This window comes from Pungitius pungitius, chromosome 14 (assembly GCF_949316345.1).
Source record: "Pungitius pungitius chromosome 14, fPunPun2.1, whole genome shotgun sequence".
Classification (NCBI taxonomy): Eukaryota; Metazoa; Chordata; class Actinopteri; order Perciformes; family Gasterosteidae; genus Pungitius; species Pungitius pungitius.
In genome coordinates, this window is record NC_084913.1 from 14,495,398 (window position 1) to 14,513,718 (window position 18,321).

Consider the following 18,321-nt stretch of genomic DNA (forward strand, 5'->3'; position numbering starts at 1 on the left):
TAAAGTTTAATCTAAAGATCCATCAGATGAACAAGGCTGAGAGATACTATACAGTTTTACTGTGCTCAATACCTTAGCATCAAACATATGCTAATTAGCACTAAACAGAGAGCACAGCTACACCAACTCTGGGGACCGTAAATGTTGCATAAAACACGTCTCTTTGTAATGCTCATGAGACCAAAGTGGTGGACCCTACAGCCAAATTGCTAGCATGGATAAACATCATATTTGTATTATCATGAGGGGTAAAAACATGTCAGCGTAACCCCAGAACATGTTAGCTAGCTAGCTAGCTAGCTAACATGTTCTGACGCTGCGGCTCTCTACGGCTACACCGAATCCTCTCTGTCAGCTCAGTTTCTCGTCTCCTGCGCTCTGTCCTTCAGGTGTGGCCTGGATGTGACAGACAGCTGCCAGCGGTGGCCTGGTTTCACACCTTGGCTGCTGCCTCTGCCCCCCCTCTGGCAAACAGCAGCCTCGGGAACCACAGGCCACAAGGCTGGCGCCAGCCTGTGCGGCTTGGAGCAGGGCAGCTGGCTCGATCAATACCTCTGCATTTCCTGTCCATTTGCTCAGGTCTCTTCATTAATAATTACTGCTTGGCGGAGCTTCAATGCGCTCACTGGCTGGGCCAAGGGGAGAGACTACGTGACCTTTCCCCGCCCAGGGGTCAACTTGGATCACGTACACAGGAATGGGGACGGACGTAATAAGGAAACATAGATGACATTGGTCCTGATCCATGCCGCCTCTCTCCCTCCTGTGGAGTGGATATCACGCCAAACCCTGTTGTACCTACTTTTTTGTTGTTGTTGCAGCTGTGCTTATCAGTAGCAGCACACACCTGGTAGAACATGACTTTGGGACACCTTTACGACCGGATTGGAGCCGCTCTTTTCGGTTTGGCAAACCCCCACCACGACCAGCAGCTACGGCTTGTGCCCCGTCGGAGGTGTGCAGCAGCGAGCGAGGTGAACCTGGGTGAAGTTGTGTTAGATGCTTGCCGCATCATGGCACATTATGCAGATAAATGACAATTCGGCAAAACATCGTGAACTGCGTTCTGCTTGGAATGTGTCTTCCTTCATAACCCAGGTGGTAATAAAACAGGCAGCTTTTTAAATGCAGCTTGGTGGAATTTTTTTCTCCACAGGAAATTAGAGGTAAGGTATGTACAGCACAACACAAGGCACGACACAATGCTGAAGTAATGGGCTTTTCTTCTGTTTAATGAGGACCATTTACGGGTGTAGCCAATGCTTTGCACACCGTCAGCAGCAGTTTCTCCACACATGAGAAGTTGATTCGTCTCAACTGTTCAGTGGTTCGCGCCCTGTTGCCTCTGCAGACAAAGACACCGTGTATGTGTGTGTGTGTCCAGCTCAAAATCTGGTGATGGCGGAGGCAATGTTCTCCAAGGCGGATCGAGCTTCGGAGGAGGGGAAAACCTGGATGGCCTCCAGAGCCCTGTTGCCATGGTAACGGCATAAGTCCACCGCTGAGCTCACGCCTTTCTCCGACTTCACTGCTGCCAAAAGCTGCCAGGGGGGAGGAAACACAAGTTAGCGTTGCTCCCCTGGCCGACTCGTTGTGAGCGAAGTCCGTCCACACTTGAAGTGACCGGATGGTACGGAAGCAGAAAAAACCCAACTGGAATCCCACTGTATAACACACTCATGTAACATTTAACTTCATGGGAAACCTTTCAGACTCAAGAGAAACACCGGCAGGCCGTTGAACGGTGACAAGGAAGATGTGGGGGCTTTTCATGCATCTCGCAGCCTCCGACTCCTTATTATGGCACCAGATCACAAGAGGCAGCTCTTGCTGCCGTCCGGGTAGTAAATTAAACTGAAGTGCAAAGTGGGCATATGAGACTGTACTACCCAACCATGCAACAGTGTTAGCAATTAAGATTAGCAATTCATTTTGTTAGCCAGTTCAATTTGTGACTGCCTTGATTCGATTTTTGGATTTGATTTAGTTTAGAAGATGTACTCTGAAAAAGAGTACTAGATCGTTCGTACACACGCACACACACACACACACACACGCACACACACACACACACACACACACACACACACACACACACACACACACACAAGTGGAAAACATCAACTCCGATCCGCCCAACCAGCAACTTAAGGATTCCGACTGAGTGAATGTGGGCGTCTCCTCGTGTCTTACTGCCGGTGTGTATTCCTCATGAATTCCAGAGGTGGAAATCCCCATCGGCGTTTCTTCTTTTTTTTTAAAAATGAAAATGTTGCTTTAAAAGACTATTTTTCACCTACATTTCACAATGTCTAGTTTCTGAAGTCTTTTATTAAGGAACAACCGAAGACCGGAAGACTTCAGCCAACAGTGTTTCCTTCCCATGTCTTGTGGGGAGGAGACATGTGGGCACATGTTCTTGTTTTATAGGTGACAAACTACTAATATAATTAATATCTACTTTGACCGGATCTGGACTGTAGGTTCATAATTTTTTTAAATTCATTAAAATTTTTCTTTTTCTTTTTTGGGATTGTCTTCTAATTGGGCTAATACAGTTTTTAAAGGTTATATATCTGAGTAAAGGGCATTAAATGTGCTGAATTGAGGGCAAAGTTTGACACTCCTTAGGCCCCACAGACTTTCTTGTTCCTCCCCAAAAATGTCGTCCCTCCCCACTGTCACAGTGTCATCTCTCCTTCCCCTCAAACTGAAGGAGATTCTCTCACAAGGCCACTGTCTCCGAGCCGGAGTGTCTCCTCCACAAATAGGCCTCGGTAACCAATCCTTCCTGCTCTGGTTTCAGACGGGACCAGATAACCCCCACGACACCACCGGACCCCTCCCCCGTAGCTTCGCTCTCTTCTTGCACCCCCTCGTCTCACACATTGACTTCGGGAGGCTCACGTCTCAGCTTTGATCTGGGTTACGTAAGAAGACGCCCCGTTTCTCTGCGAAGGCTCGGTCGGCCGCGTGCCGGTGAGCATACAGGGGAACATGTAGAATTAAGACAACTATTTTATTTAGAAAGGCAACACCAAGGCCATTGGAAGTGGCTGCACACTAAAAAGAGGAAAACAAAGTAGTGATCTTACCTTTGAGTAATCCAGCTGGTTTCTCAGTGTTGTTGCCTTGCAAAGAGAAGAGAGGGTAAGGTTACCTTTACATTGCAATCATAAACTCTTCAAAACTAAAAAATGGACAAGTTTATGAAACTTAAGAACCTGTAGAATTTGACAACTTTGTTTGGTTTTGATAATCAAAGAATGGATAGAAATGCCTTTCATTCACTACAAACCCTTCAAATGCTTGTTTGACGTTCTGCATCTCACTGTCCAACTATTCATTTGAAATTCACACAAGTCATATAATGGGAAAACATGTGGGACAATCTGCAGAGGTGACGTGAGGGGATTGGACAGGAACACCCGAGGCATTTGAGTGGGGGCCGCTCGTACCTGCTGCAGCTGCTGACGCCATCTCTCCTGGCCGACGATCTGCCGGTGGAAAAGCACCGGGGCGGCGCTCAGACTGAACGGCGCCAGCTCTCCCGCGTCGCTCTTCACAAACGGCTGCAGGTCAGAGTTTAGCTGCGGAGGAGACGGAGCGCGTCGGCCGGTCAGATGACAGATGGCAATCGGGGGGCCGAGCCCCTACTCTGTGACTCCCGGGCGCCCATTACAGAGCGCTAACAGGTGAGCGCGCGCTCTGCCTACCTAATGAGCCGCTAGCCCGCGCTCTAGGCCCATGCAGGGTTCCCCTGTAGCTCCTGTGGCCAGCAGACAGCTGCAGGGAGCCACAGCAGGAGAGGGCCAACTCACCACAGCACAGAGGCCTCCCACCGATGACTTAGATGCCATCAATTAGATACCGCGTGTGAACCTTGAGCGGTCATATAAATAAATAAATAAATATGTGTGTTTGTCTCAGATGTCAGGAGAAAGGAAAAACACTCAACTCTTAATTACTGCCAGAAGAGAATCTACACAGGAATGATTATATTCCCAAAAAGTCGTACATTTCTTATGTATTTCATAAGACGATCTGAAGCGGCTCATCAAATGACACACTAAAAATAACTAAAATAAAACCACGTTGTGAAGCGGGAGACGTTTCGCTAGTGCTGCTTTCTTGAGAAGCCTGTGACAAGCAGCCAATCAGCAGATTCATTTCTTTATTTTGATTTAAACCAGTAAGAGTACAGCGGTCAGGAGGGGCAGCGACCACATTAAAGCCACCAAAGCCACCCCGTCTTCAGGCGCCGCCTGGCCAGGACAGAAGGCCCCTCTCTTTCTCTGGCTGGATATGGACCGTTCTAGTGTTTCCCCATCACTCATAGCGAGGAGATGATTTTGTGCCTCTAATCAAACCCCCATAAATAGCACCCAACTGGTGTGAAAGTCGCCCGCCCCATTGTGCGGGAGGGACAGACAGATGAGACTCACCTTGTGGCAGAGTGATATGTGCTTGCCGTACTTGAAGGCCAAACTTTGGGACCCCTTGTCGTGGTTGGCGAGCTCCATGGCAGCTTGACAGCTCTTGGCCAGCAGGGCCCCGTGCGACAGGAAGGCGCGGTCCTCCCACGCCGCCGTGTCCACGCCGCCGTTCTCCTGCAGGGCAAACACAGGTTGTGAGGTCCTCAGCTTCAAAAAGGCTCCCACAGACCCCATCAGGAGAAATTCAACTCAGTATTACCCCAGAGATCTCCGTTTGTTGAGATACGAAAGACTGAAGAGGTGAATCGATGTTAATTACATGTTACAGAATGGGTTGGACGCAGTAAGTTGCTGCCAGCAGCACAGTGAAATGACAACAATGACAACAAAGGCTTTGGCTACACGGAACGCGGCAAACTTGTAGGTTAAGTGCTTCTCGTCAATCATGTTGGATCATGGTATTTGACCGTTTTGGTGTCACAGTGGTGTACCTCAGTAGTACTGCTGTTCTCACTGTAGATCCCTTGAACCACATCGCCGATGGCACTCGAGATCAGTTCTACAACCTGCCAAACACATTAAAAACACCAAAGACGTTTGGGTTAGAAGATCCTAAAGCATTATCAGAACATCCAAGTGCATGGACACACCACCCTCTGATGGGTAAGACAGAGCGGGAGAGGTGCATAGATCTGGCAACACGCTGATCGACACCCTCGTACAATATATACGAATAATGAGGTCGATCAAAACTGACACATCGCTCAGTTATCCGGGACATTCGTAACACCCCCCCCCGATGACTGTCAGCGCTCTCATCTGAACAGCTGGTATGGTGAGGTTCGGAAACCAGGTGAACTGCCAGTAACTCTGCCTGCTGGTCAGGAGGAGTGTGGATCCTGTTGATTCTAGGAAGCAGATCCGGGCTCCACTTCATTCATTAGACTGTATCAATAGAGAAGTCCTGTCTATGGAGACAGGTGTGGTCAGGGGGACGCGATGTCCAGAGAGCAGAGCGGTTAACGAGGTTGACGTGTGATGGTCTGACTCTTTTTCTGCAGAAATCACAGACAGACTGACGCAAAAATCCCCTTCTCCCATTGGACTCTTTTCAAGTCCATAAGCCGCTCAGGGAAGAAAAAAAAGCTGCTTTCGGGGGAAACCGAGAAAAGAAAGAAGACATTTAAAAAATAGACTAAAATATTTGATTCAAATTGGGTCTGAACAATTTGTTTAAGGCTGCAGTTGCTCGTTTCCTCTTGCAGGGGGCATGCATGACTACATTTTGGCAGACGCACACGCGGCGGGCTCCTTTTCAACCACCAGAGAGACGCTGCGGCTTTCCAAGTGACGATTCCAAATCCGGACCTGACGAAAGAGTGAAGTCCGTCTGTCCTGCGGAGGAGTGAGGTTACACTCAGAGCTCCTTCAGCTCATCCCGGACATCCTTGGTTGGTCAGAAACGCCCGGTGACGCCGGCTCGCCCCGCTGGCCCCGCCGTGCCCCATGGGTAACCAAATCCTCCGGGGGAAAATATTGAGGAAACCCGAGCTTTCGCCCGCAGACCTGAAAGGACAATGTGCCTACAGTGTTACCAGATGTGGTGTCTCTGCCTGCCTTGGGAAGCGGGGGCCAGTGGTGGGCTTTTTTTGGAAAGTATCAGATAAGCTCAACCCCCCCACTCCGTTCCCAAATCCAGCCAGATCGTGTTTTGCCGACAGGTCTGAGAGGGGGGGGGGGGGCACAGTGAGATTACTTTACAATTCATAACAGTAGCGGCACAGGCTGCCTCTCAAGGCCACGACACATGATCGCAATCGAACCCTGATTTGGAGTTGCTGCTTTTTGAGAAAAGTTTGAAATCTGTCCTGTGAATGAAGACGATCGGCGATGATGACCACACACAGTCATCCAATTCCCCTTCTTCTTCTTCTTCTTCTTCTTTTTCTTCTTCTTCTTCTTCAGAAAGCAGCGACATACAGCTTTCCCAAAAGCACAGCCGAATACGAGCATCAGCTGTAGTTTGTGCCCCCCCCCCCCCCCCCCCCCCGTTCATTTTGTTTTGCTAACCTTTTCAACCATGAGAAACTGCCGGCTATCGGATGTCCGTCCCCTTATTACTCTTAAAAGAAAAAAAGGGCCACTTTGGGGGACGTTTCCTGTGGGTGCTTCGGGTTACAGTCTGCTTGTTCGGGTTTGTTTGGACCGATGGTGTCGGCCATCGTCCGCGTGCTGTGTTTGGTGCCACTTGAGTTTTGAGCGCCATCGCTCTCGTCGACAATGAACCGCGCTGCGAGAGGGACCAATTTTCCGACATTCTTGCTGTGAATGACCCCGTAATGGGATTAAATCCTCATTAGCTCGACTCATCAGCAGACCCGCCATCATTTCATTCCCAGTGTCGTTGTTTCTTCTGCATCCTTTCAGGGAAACAACAGTATCAACTCTATTACTGTAATTTGCCGCACAGCTACAGATTCACAATTATCGCTCATAGCACGGTTGCATCCTAATGGAAGCTAATTAGGGCTGAAAAGGAAGTGCCACACCTTTAAAATGATCTTTAATTCAGAAAAGGAAATGTTGGTTGTAACTCCTGCAAGGTTTATTTTTATTTTTTTTATCACACACGAGAAGCGCCGCGGACGATTTTTAAAGCCAGACCGCCGTGTGCTGCATCCCAAGCTTCAGGGAAGGAGGTAGGGGTCAGGGGGGGGGGGGGGGTGGTGACAGCATCTGTCAGGGAGGGGCTAGGTGCACTTACGGGACCCCCCACCCCCCACCACCACCACTGTCCACGTCTGTTGTGAAGGCCCGGACTCATGTGCTTTACTTTATGAGGAGGACGATGCCTCAAACAGGAAATGCATCCGGGCTTCGCTGTTCCGAGTGAAAACATCACACCCATGCACCCTAAGCTCCAGAGATTTAGTCAAAATAAAAAAAAACAGAGGTATTACAGATCCGGTGAAGAGGGCGTTTGCAGTTTGCATGTAATGGGTGAAAATAGCTCTCAGAAATCAACTGCGGGAAGCCTGCAGTATATAATCACTGCAGGCGTGAGATGTTGAGGGTGGATGCGCTGGAGAGAAGACGTGAGGACCAGGACGGGCATGTGGAGGTATGTGCAGCTCGTATCAGGACTGATGCCCCAGGGGGCTGCGTGTGTTTGGGCGGACAGACCTTTGTGTTGTTCAGTTGAGCGAGTCCGGTACAGGCGTTGGCCAGGAGGAAGTCGCCGCTCAGGACCGCCATCTTATTCCCAAACTCCATGTCCTTCAGCGGGCCGTCTGAGTCCGTCCACCCCTTCAGATCGACAATCCCACGATGCACCAGGAACGCCGTGTGAATCAACTCGGTGATTTCTGCCAAGTGTCGCTGGCTATGAAACACAAAGAACAAAAGGAAAAAACATTACTTTTTTTTTTCTTAAAGATCCCATTTTTTTTCCTCGCTTTTCTTTCTTCTCAACAGCTTTTAAGAGGAGGCGTTCCAGAGGCTTGACGGTTAGAGAGCTTTTTGACAGAAACCTTTTCATTGTTTTTATACCGGCGGAATATGCAGGTTGGAAAACTCATTCACAGCATCACGTACAGGTGTGCTGACCACAAAAGGATACATTGGGTACAAAGGATTTGTGCAATTTAATGTTCTCCCTTGAGCAAAAAGGGAGAAACATATTTTTAGTCAATAAAATGCAATATTCACACGGTGGAGTCTTGTTTTTCTTCATTTTTTCATTTGACTTAAATATGCACCACAGCTCCTCAGGGATCATCACAGTTCATTCAACTGCTATCAGACACATTAACAGAGTAGACCACTTAAAATAATAAATGACTGTGCATCTTAAAAAATGAGAGAATAGATAGCTCCACAACTACAATTTAATTTAAAAAACCTTTCAAGTCAAAATCAGCGTAGTCAAGGGCATGAGCAGACGTCTTGATGCACAGCGTGTCGGGAGGATGCGTTAAAAAAAAGAAATTAAAACTCATCATTAACAAATAAAAGCCATTCTTGATTAAGAGAGAGAAGACATAAAAGTGGCCTTTGAATAGAGCCTTTCAGAGCAGCCTTAGGGAGGATATAATCAAATGTTGATTCAGCCATTGGTGGGGGATAATTAGGCCCCTCTCCATATGGAAGGAGCTCGCCACGCTGCGACAGGAGGGATCCATCCAGACAGGGTCGGGTGCGCTGATGGCCACTTACGACCTTCTTTCAGCCACTGTGAGAACCTGATGAGCCGGTCGTCTGCCTTGCACTCCAACCCCTTTCTGCGCGCGCACACACACACACACACACACCTCGCAGCCAGGTAATTGTCGTGTTCAACGCCGGCGTGGAAAAGATGTGATTAAAATTCAATAATGTAATCTATTTCGCCTCTCAATCACATCCATTGTCTGGTTGGTTTCTCAGCTGAGCTGACGTGGAGCAACAACACGGTTGCCCCGAATGAGAATTAATAAAGTTCAGGATTTGAAATAAGTGGAAATTAATGGATTGGCAGACTGTTGGCGTGTTCCTGCGGCACCTCGGCGTGACGACTATGCTCGGCCGGTTTCAAGGAGCGCTGGCTGATTGATTCGGGGTCACAGAACTATCATTTGAAATGTTTTGGCCAGAGACAGACTCATGACGGCTTTGCTCGGTCGATCACCTTGGAAACAAAAAGCATCAATCCGACTTCATACAGCTCCCTCTGGAGCAGAAAAGGCCTTTATAAAACGTTTTATTTCCATGTATGCAATAGTTAATCTATGATTATAGATTCTTCTAATTTGAATGAATGGCACTAACAACTTTTATCGTTTATTACAGAGAAGCAGTGTGGACGCTATCCTCTGAGATATTTATATACAGTGTTTTGAATATAGTAAATCTTTTAGAAAAAGCCATAAGAAGCTAGTTATGGATAAGGGAACCAGAAAAAATCTAATGATATATCATGGTACTTCATCAAAATTATGCAAAAATCCAAAAGTATGGTTGTAAAATTAGCAGAAAGCTTTAATTTACATGTGTATACAAAGAGGGATAATATAGTCAAATCTGCTATAGTGGTTGATATGATCTTTCAGCATATATTGTGACATCTCCACACTGTAATTCATACGGTGAATGGAGGGGTCAGAAATCTATTGGTTTGGCTTCAATCGACACTTTCAGCGTGCGCTAATATGGTGTCAGCACAAAACATGAGCTTGGAAACATGAGGAAGCCAAAACCCGTGGAATTACTTTGAATCTCAAAGTGTCAGCAACCTAAAAACCAAAATGAGTTGAACCCCAGTGCATCCGCATGCTGAAGCTGTGCCTCCTCCAGCAGTCCTGATCGGCAACAGTAGAGCTTGGGGAGGAAAAAAGGGGGGCAAGGGGGCCGGTGTATAAATAGCTTTGGTGCCCAGTTGCATAGCAACCGATGCCATCTTGCCGAGGTGTAACGCCCCTCACCACGCCCCTTGTCCTGACTGCTCTGTTCCATTTTCCTCCCTCTGCAGTCTGCCTTCACCATCAAACCCAGCCTCGCGGATGTGAGTGCGTCCCCGGGTGTGATTTAAAGAGGCGGCCTGTCCATCAGCCCGGCGGCGTGATGTGCTCTGTGGCACGGGTTCATTTGTCACCAGAAACTGAGAGGTGTGGTGGGTACAAGATGCATCTGTGTGTGCGTGTCTTATCGATCTATAGGTCCGTCTTTCCATCCATCATAGTGGGGCCTTTATGAATCATCAGTGTCAGGCAGCAAAGTGGGAAATGTTTTACAAATGCTGCCTGTCAGGAGGGAGGAGACCATCCCCTGGAGGTTTCGATCACCCCCCCCCTCACCCACCGAACCCGCCCCTGCCCAACTCCCACCATTCTTCCATCTCCTCCATCAGATGTGCTAATGAGCCCAGGGAGGAGTGGGGGGGGGGATTGCAAGGGGAGAGAAAGAGAGAGAAGATAGTGCAAATGAGGTGATCAAGTCATGCTGTGTGTGTGTGTTGGGCCTATCCATCACACATGAGTGAGGGAATGCGGCACGTTGGATTCAGCGATCAGGTCGCCGCGGCGATGCGAGGGCCCGGTTATGACACAAGGCGAGTTTGTGAGAACTCCCCTTTGGCGAGACACATGAGCCATGAAAAGGCACTTCAAGCGTTTCCACGGCGCCCGGGGTTATTCCAATTAGTTCTAATATTAGGATGTCCACGCACGGCCGCGGCTCGCCAACACACGCGTGCCTTGTGTCAGCAGTACAGAAAGAAGCCTTTGAGGCAGCCAGCGTGCAGCCAAACACAGCAGTCACTTCTGGAAAGCGCTTGGCACACGTCCCCCTGCTCTGAGCTGTGTGCATTTTGACCTGAAGATGGTGTTAGATGTAAAGTCAGGGAAGACCAAAGTTCAGCACGGGACAAAACCCAACCGTTCACCCCGTGAGGGTGCTGGAGGAAAGTCCTTCCCTACACGAGGCATCAGGGATCCATCCTCTGAGGAACACGAATGTCTGAATCTAAATTTGAAAAATGTAAAAACATTCCATCTTGTAAATATGGTCCTCACATTCCATCATATTCGCAAGATGATGTAGTGCTTCATCTACAGGAATTTATATAGACGATACCCACAGAGGACAAGACAGAATTACCTGTTACCCAGATTTTCACTATTCCTCCCTCCCTCCCTCTGCAGCCATGTAGCAGGGAGGGATTGGCTCTGCTCGCTGTGCATATTTAAGGATCGACAATGCAATGTACCACATGTAGACTGCCCACTGTTTTCTGCGGCATGTGTGTGGTTACTGACAGGAACCAATAGCTGCAGACTTGAATCAGCAGAGTTTCTAACCGAGTGGCCTGGTGGAAAGCCAGCTGTGGTGCGGCGTGGCCATAAAGCCGTGAGAAGGGTTGGTGGTCTGAGAAAATCCATCTTTTTCATGCAGAAGCAAACATTACACTTTAGCCCTTGAGTAGTCAAGGCAGGAAGGGGGACAAACCACAGCCAGAACAACTTCCTACTGGAAGGTCCACGGCCATTTGATGGCTCTAATTTGGGATGTTTCGGTACCTCGGGTAGATGCCGCTGACCATGTCCTGAGGCAGGAGGTCGGAGGCCGCGTGGCTCGGCCCGGCCGCTTTCGACACCAGCAGCACGATCAGCCCCCGGGTCTGGAGGTTGCTCCTGCTGTCGTAGACGTAGCCCCTGAGAAGAAAGAGCATCTGTAGGTTAAAGTACAAACGGGCAGACATCGAGAGCGTCTCAATTCAACCGCGTGGACAACTTTTTTCCTCGCAGTCATCGTGTTTACAGGCCGCCGCGGGGTCCGACCTCTCTAAGCAGCAAAGGACTTTGAGCACTTCAAAAGAGGAAGAAAAAGGAAGCAACATGTAGCATTGGCGTTTCTTACATCTTTCCAGACACCCTGCTGCCATCTGTTGTGCAGAGCCGGGCTCCAGTTACACCTGCTCCCAGCGCGTCGCCCCGTTTTTAATGAGCAATGTTTAAGAGGCCGGCAACAGCTTGAACGCATTCGCCGGCGAAGTAGAAAGCTGTGCGGTTTAAATAGTGGAAAAGAATTAACGTCGGCCAACGGATTACACCTGGAGCGCGTCTCTCTTTGTGCTGAACAAGGCATGCAGTCCTAGCGAAGAAGGTACTTGACACCCTGTTGGTTCCAATAATAGCTTCAAAAATAATATGGGAATTAATTACTGCTTGAGAGACTGACCCAAAACGCTAAAAGTGACTGGAGTCAAAGGATGATGAAACGCTGCATGAGGAGCGGCGTATCTGGGTGGCAATTCTCAACGAGCGATTCCTTTTCGCCTTTGTCAATAGAAGAATATTTATTATAGAGGCTTTAATATGTACACATGTTAAAGTCATCTATTTGAAAAGGAACAAAGCAACCGAAACGCTACTGCGACAAACTCAACTCGTTCTGAATGTGAGAGGACTGTTGAGCTCGACACAACAAACATATAATATATAATTGATAAGTGTACTGCTGTAGGACTTGACACACCCAGGAGGACGCTGCATGGTCCGGGGGTGGCCGGCTGCGTGGTGGGCAGATTAAATATCCTTTTCGTCTCTCTGGGGAGCGGTTAGACAGAGCACCTCTAATCCCGTCCCTATGGGAGCCCCTTGTGCCATGAATCACGCTCTCGTTAGGGGCTCCGAGGCAGACAGGCGGCCACGCCTCCACCCCCCCCCCTTCTCCCCTCCCCCCTCCGCTCTGCACCCAGACCGCCACCTCCAACACCCCACACTCTCTGACCCACCGCTGCACCACATGGGGGAGGTGGAGGAACCCGAAGCAGAGAGTGGTTGCGCGAGATAAAGCGTGACGAGAGGGAGGCGACCAGAGATGGATGGAAGGAAGAGAGGCCAGACAGGAATGAGAATGCCAGGAAACATGACGATAAAACAAAAGAAACACACACACACACACACACACACACACACACACACACACACACACGCACACACACGCACACACACACGCACACACACACACACACACACAGGATTCAGTGTTCCAGTGCAGAAAGGGAGAAAAATACCATGAAGCTTCGTTCCTTCCAGAAAAATAATATATATCATTGTATATAAAGAGTCATTTTGGTCCCCAAAAACCATTATAATTACGATACGGTTGACATCAGGCAGGGCCGTCTTTCATCACAGATTTAATGTCACTTTACATTTTTGCTCCATCAGGAAAAAAGCCTGATGAACCGAAAACTGGCTACAAATCACAAAAAAAAAAGAAAAGACAATAAAGCTTCTCTCGTCCTGGGGAGTCCAGTTTATCCAGTGGACTGGTGTTGGCAGATGATTAATATTTATGTCACTAGCCACACCGGCACACATCAATCAATCACAACCGCCCTCCCGCAAAGGGGTGGGGCAAAGATGACTGGGGAGAGAGAGAGAGAGAGATAGAGAGAGAGAGAGAGAGAGAGAGAGAGAGAGGGGGAGAGAGAGGGGGAGGATAGAGAGAGAGGGAGAGAGGAGAGAGAGAGAGAGAGAGAGAGAGGATAGAGGGGGAGAGAGAGATGGACTGCTGTCATTTTAAAAAGGGTTGTGAACAGGTCACCACGCCTCCTACTCTGTAACTGCTGCGCAGGAATTTCAGGAACTTCAGACACTGTGTGCAGGGGCTGGAGGCAATGCATGCAAATGTATGACCTCACGTGTGTGTGTGTGTGTGTGTGTGTGTGCGTATTGAGCCTCTGTCTGCTTTTTAAGCACTGAGAGAAGAATGAATGTGGTCGATACGCTTGCACCTTTCTTGAGGACAGGATGTATCCGACGTGTTTGTGTCTAGTGAGCACTGCAGATAAATCATGATCAGTTTATTACAATCTTCCACTTGATTCTCACAGTTCCAACACGTACAGCGGGTGGTTTTCTTGTTTCTTCGCCTCAAACAGTGAAAGAGAAAAGGTCCTGATAAAAAACTAAAACACATTTACGCATCAGCTTGCTAATAGCGTATATGTCTATTATAAAATCTTGACACCTCCCAGCAGTCCCCCCCCCTCTATTTTTCTGACTCATTTCTTGCCACATTACCTCAGATCAGCCCATGACTCTGGTCTTCTTGCATGTGCACATGACAAAACAAAAAAAACACCAAACTAAAAAGCCGATGTTGGGAAGTTGCGAAATCAAAGAGCCGATGATGCAGCAGGATGCCGAAGTGACGCCACTGGCACGTCTTAGGCCAGAGCCCATCTCTGATCGCAGCCGTCACTCGTGTGGCCCAAATGACCAGGCTAGTTAGACTCCATTTAAAACTAATCGCACTGAGAAGAGTATCGATCGCGGTATGGAATATCGAGCTGGAGATTGCAGAGGGGAAGCGGTGAGGGAAAAACAAAAAGCTAAAGTCCAAGTCTCAAGGACTGTCCTTAAAGCAAGTTTCTCCTCCCGGGCCGCGGTCCCCGTCGCTGTAACTCCAGACTTTGGGGCAAAGCTCGCTGAGCGGCTGTTTTTTGAGAATGAAAGGAAAGGGAGCACCGACACCCGACTCCACGAGGGTCTGCCTGTCTGCTATTATGGATATTTTTATCCGCCGCGCGTCTAAGGCGGCGACACAGTGGGAAATACGAACCAGCCAACCCGAGCTGACAGTGAGGAGTCAGACTGTCAAGAGGTCTGCTACACCTCCCCTCTGCTACAACACCCAAATGGATTGTCATATCAGATTCAGGTGTATAGGTTATTACACCCTTGGGCTCCTCTTTCCAACACACCCGTCTGGCTTGAGTTTGAAGAGTCGCTCTCCTCGGTGCTCCGAGTCCCCGATTTCCTGGATGTAAACATAAGTAATCTGCAGGCTGCTGCCATCCAAGAGCCATTGGACCCATTGTAACATGTGACCTCTTCTGGCTCCTCCATTGTCAGTGCATGATTACGGTCTAGCGGTTGCATCCCAACTTAACTCAAATACAGCTAAATGCTGGATGTGAAAACCAATGGAAGCCATGCTTGAAAGCAGGCGGTTCAACGATTGGAGAGATGCAAAGATTCAGTGTAAAACAGTTCTGTAGGAGTTTCAGCAGGAGGCTCCGGACCCAGTCCCCTGGTTAGGAAGTATTTAGTTTGAATGGCAGCAGGTTTACTTGGTTTCTGCCCAGACGATGTTGTTCATTGCTACTGAAGGAGTGTAATTCATCACAGGCACTCAGCTTGTGTTTTGTGATACTTTAAACCTCTACTACACAACATTTCAGAAAGAATTATTGGATTCTTGCTAAAAAAAACCCATTAAAAGTTGTGGGAAAACCTGCAATAATGTTTCCCCTTAGTCAGTATTACTTAGACCACAGGACGCCAGTGCTCCTCCACACAGAGGCACGTTGTGTTCTGGGTCATGTGATAATCAAGATGTTTGTGCGTTGAGGTTTCTACATCCGAGGTCAACTACCAGCACCCCCCCGTGTTTTAAGTAGCCTTGACGCATGACACGTTATGTTGTCTATTCTGTCTCCTGTCTGTAAACATTATTTAATAAATGTCAGTTTTAATTATCAGGTGCTGAGTAAGAATTTTTCCAACATCAAGTTGAACAATGTTTTACATTAAAAACAGAAAAAAGACGGCAAATTTGATCCCAGTTGTTGTTTTTTTCTTTCTTCTCAAAATAATTATCCCATAATCTCTCAGATATATCCTGTGACCCCTCGGTTAGGATCCTCTGGAGTGCAGTAGTTAACTCTGTCATATATATATATATATATATATATATATATATATATACACACACACACAGAAATAGCTATTACACCAAAGTACGATGCATTTGACCAGTTTGACCAGCGTAAGATAAGTATTCAATCATAAAAATACATTGAATACTTTTCTACGTTTAGTTGTGATAGATACATTGCACTGCCAATACTTCTGTTCCTGAATAGCCTCAAGTAGTATTTTGAACACATACACATATTTTTAACAAGAACATTGAGACTTTATGCACACATCCTGTTCACACCTGAGAGGTGCCACACTATTCTACTGGTCAACAGGTGGCTGTTAGCAGGCCAAGAAGTGCAGGATGGGGAAGAAGAATGCTAGCTGATAATAATGAGCCAAAGCAAAGTCAAATTTCTCAGAAAATCGAATTGCACTAAAGTGCTTACTGCAATAGGTAAACACTCAGTACTTCTCATTTGTATAGGACTCATTCACACAAACATATTCAAAACCTCTTTGGTTATTTCACAGACTATAATAAATAACAAGAAAAACCTGCTTAAAACTTGCTTATTTTGCTTCCGTAACACAGTCCATTTATCACAACATTAATACATGCAATGGTGCGTCTGAAAGCTATGATCTGATAAAGCCACAACATACATATGGGAGGGCTGAACGGTGCATGTGGCAGATAGACCTGAAATGAGCTACAGTGATTGGTGGGTAAACTGATGAAGATTAAATGAGGGTCTCAAGTTACAGTGAGCTCAAATAATAATGCAACCACACACACTGTGAACTGTGACCCAATGTCCTATGTTCATGTTTGTTTTGGTTATCCTCATCTTCAGTGCCACTGCTTTTGATACTTATTAACTAAGATTAAAGATAAAGTGTTTGTTTCTTTTTATTCAGACCTTCAGTTTAATTGATTAAAGTGATTAGAGTCGTCTCATTAAACCGATCTGTTGAGGCCAGCTGACAGCGAGTTGTGTCATCGATTATCTACCTCGATGCACTCGATGCACAGGGTTACCTTGCAGTGTTGAGCAAAGGGTGTTGAGTCCCGATGAGCTTCCGCACGTGCATGGCCACGTTACTGAGTTCGTCGCTGAGCAGGCAGCGCAGACTCATGAAGGAGGTCGGGTACCCGACGATCCTCTCCGCGTCGGACACCACTTTACTCCAGGAGGACGGCCCGGAGCCGGCCAGCAGGCTCTGCGTCCTCGGGGCCGGGCGGGACAAGGCCTTGCAGGACAGTCGGGTCCATGTAGCGGGAAACATTTTCTCTGAAATGTTTTTGTAGTTTGTAGACAGTTGCTTACGGTGCCACTCGGGTAGCTTTCAACATTTTCTGAACAGTGTCTCCAGATTCATACTGTGTTCACACATGTGCTCAAATAAAACCGCATTTGATCAGTTTAGCGTACAATCGTACAATCTGCTATCAGAAATAAACTAACATACTCTCACGGTGGGAGTAACCAGACGCTTCACAACACAAGTCCTGTCTTTTACTGCGAGCTGACATCTTGGAACACGTAATGACGTTACGTCGTCCTCAACGTGATGACGTCTTACGTCGAATTCCGACAGGACGCGCCCCGATATATGAAATAGGAGAGCACTTCTGATTTGTCACTCGTCAAAGTCTGCCTATGAAAGAACGCGTCATGTATGGGGCGCCGTTTGTAAAATCCGGCTCAGTTTTGGTACATTTGGCATCATCATATGAAAAAAGAGCACGACAATATTCATATGTTACTTTTTCAAACATTTAGAGTGAAATTCATGTACAACAATATAAATGTTTCATTTAAATGTAAAGGTTAAATGTAAATCTTGGTTGTCCAAGTAACCAAGTTGTTTATTTTTAAATCTGGTTAAATCAATTACTAAATCGTTTATTAAAAATTACTAAATTATGTGATAGTGAAAAAAATGCATTGATTGCCAAAACATTTAGGGATACTTTGTCCTGAAGAAGTGGGCGTTTTACATGGTATGGGCCACGAATGATCTAATCCGTTGGTAATCTTTCGTTGTTAGAGAACATCTCTTATTTTAGTTATAGTAATTTGTGCCCATGAGCTATTTATGGTTTCAATTGAATTAGATCATTCATACATTTTGGTTGAGTGGTGTGCACAAGGTAAGTGTGAGCCAAAAGAGAGGTGCACTGCTTTAAGCACATGCTCAACAACAACGTTTTCCATGGCTGGCCAACTATGAAGTTGTACAGAAACTTTGAATAAATGGGGAATCTTTGAAAGCCTCCTTGTCCGTCGACACTATAATCAACAAACCTCTAAACGTTTTCAATCATTTACTTTTACTAATAATAATGTCTCACAAATCAAGTGCTGTCAATGTCATAATAACTCATCCCGAGACTAAAGTTGAGCTTAATTAAACTAATCCTCATCACCAGCCCTGCCATTCCTGCTTCAACACACATCTGCAACCTCATCTTTGACCCAACCCTCTCCTTTGAACATCACATCAATCTAATCACAAAAACTGCCTTCTTCCATCTGAAAAACCTCCTCTGTCTACGCCCCTCCGTCACCTCTCGACTGGACCATTGCAGCAGCATCCTCTGCAGCACCCCCACCAATCAAAGCAAAGATTCTCCTCATCTTAACCCCCCTCAGTGAAAAACTGCAATTGGTGGCACTGAGCTTTCTTTA

General features: G+C 47.2%; 1 protein-coding gene across 1 annotated transcript; it reads right to left on the reverse strand.

The window, feature by feature from the left end:
- Positions 1-1,214: 1,214 nt before the first annotated feature.
- On the reverse strand, positions 1,215-17,192 carry pdss2 (prenyl (decaprenyl) diphosphate synthase, subunit 2). The gene is made up of 8 exons (XM_037487281.2): positions 16,668-17,192; positions 11,489-11,623; positions 7,620-7,818; positions 4,928-5,002; positions 4,446-4,610; positions 3,459-3,590; positions 3,096-3,131; positions 1,215-1,541 (listed from the first exon to the last, which is right to left on the reverse strand). Exons 1-8 carry the CDS (start codon positions 16,913-16,915, stop codon positions 1,386-1,388), a joined length of 1,146 nt encoding a protein of 381 aa, XP_037343178.1. The 5' UTR covers positions 16,916-17,192; the 3' UTR covers positions 1,215-1,385.
- Positions 17,193-18,321: the final 1,129 nt, after the last annotated feature.

Excerpts from the sequence above, each read along its gene's own strand:
- pdss2 (XM_037487281.2), bottom strand. The coding sequence starts at position 16,915 with ATGTTTCCCGCTACATGGACCCGACTGTCCTGCAAGGCCTTGTCCCGC. Across the intron at positions 11,624-16,667 it reads CCTTTGCTCAACACTGCAAG|GGGCTACGTCTACGACAGCA; the intron begins GTAACCCTGTGC and ends CTTTCTTCTCAG. Across the intron at positions 7,819-11,488 it reads GTCAGCGGCATCTACCCGAG|CCAGCGACACTTGGCAGAAA; the intron begins GTACCGAAACAT and ends TGTGTTTCATAG.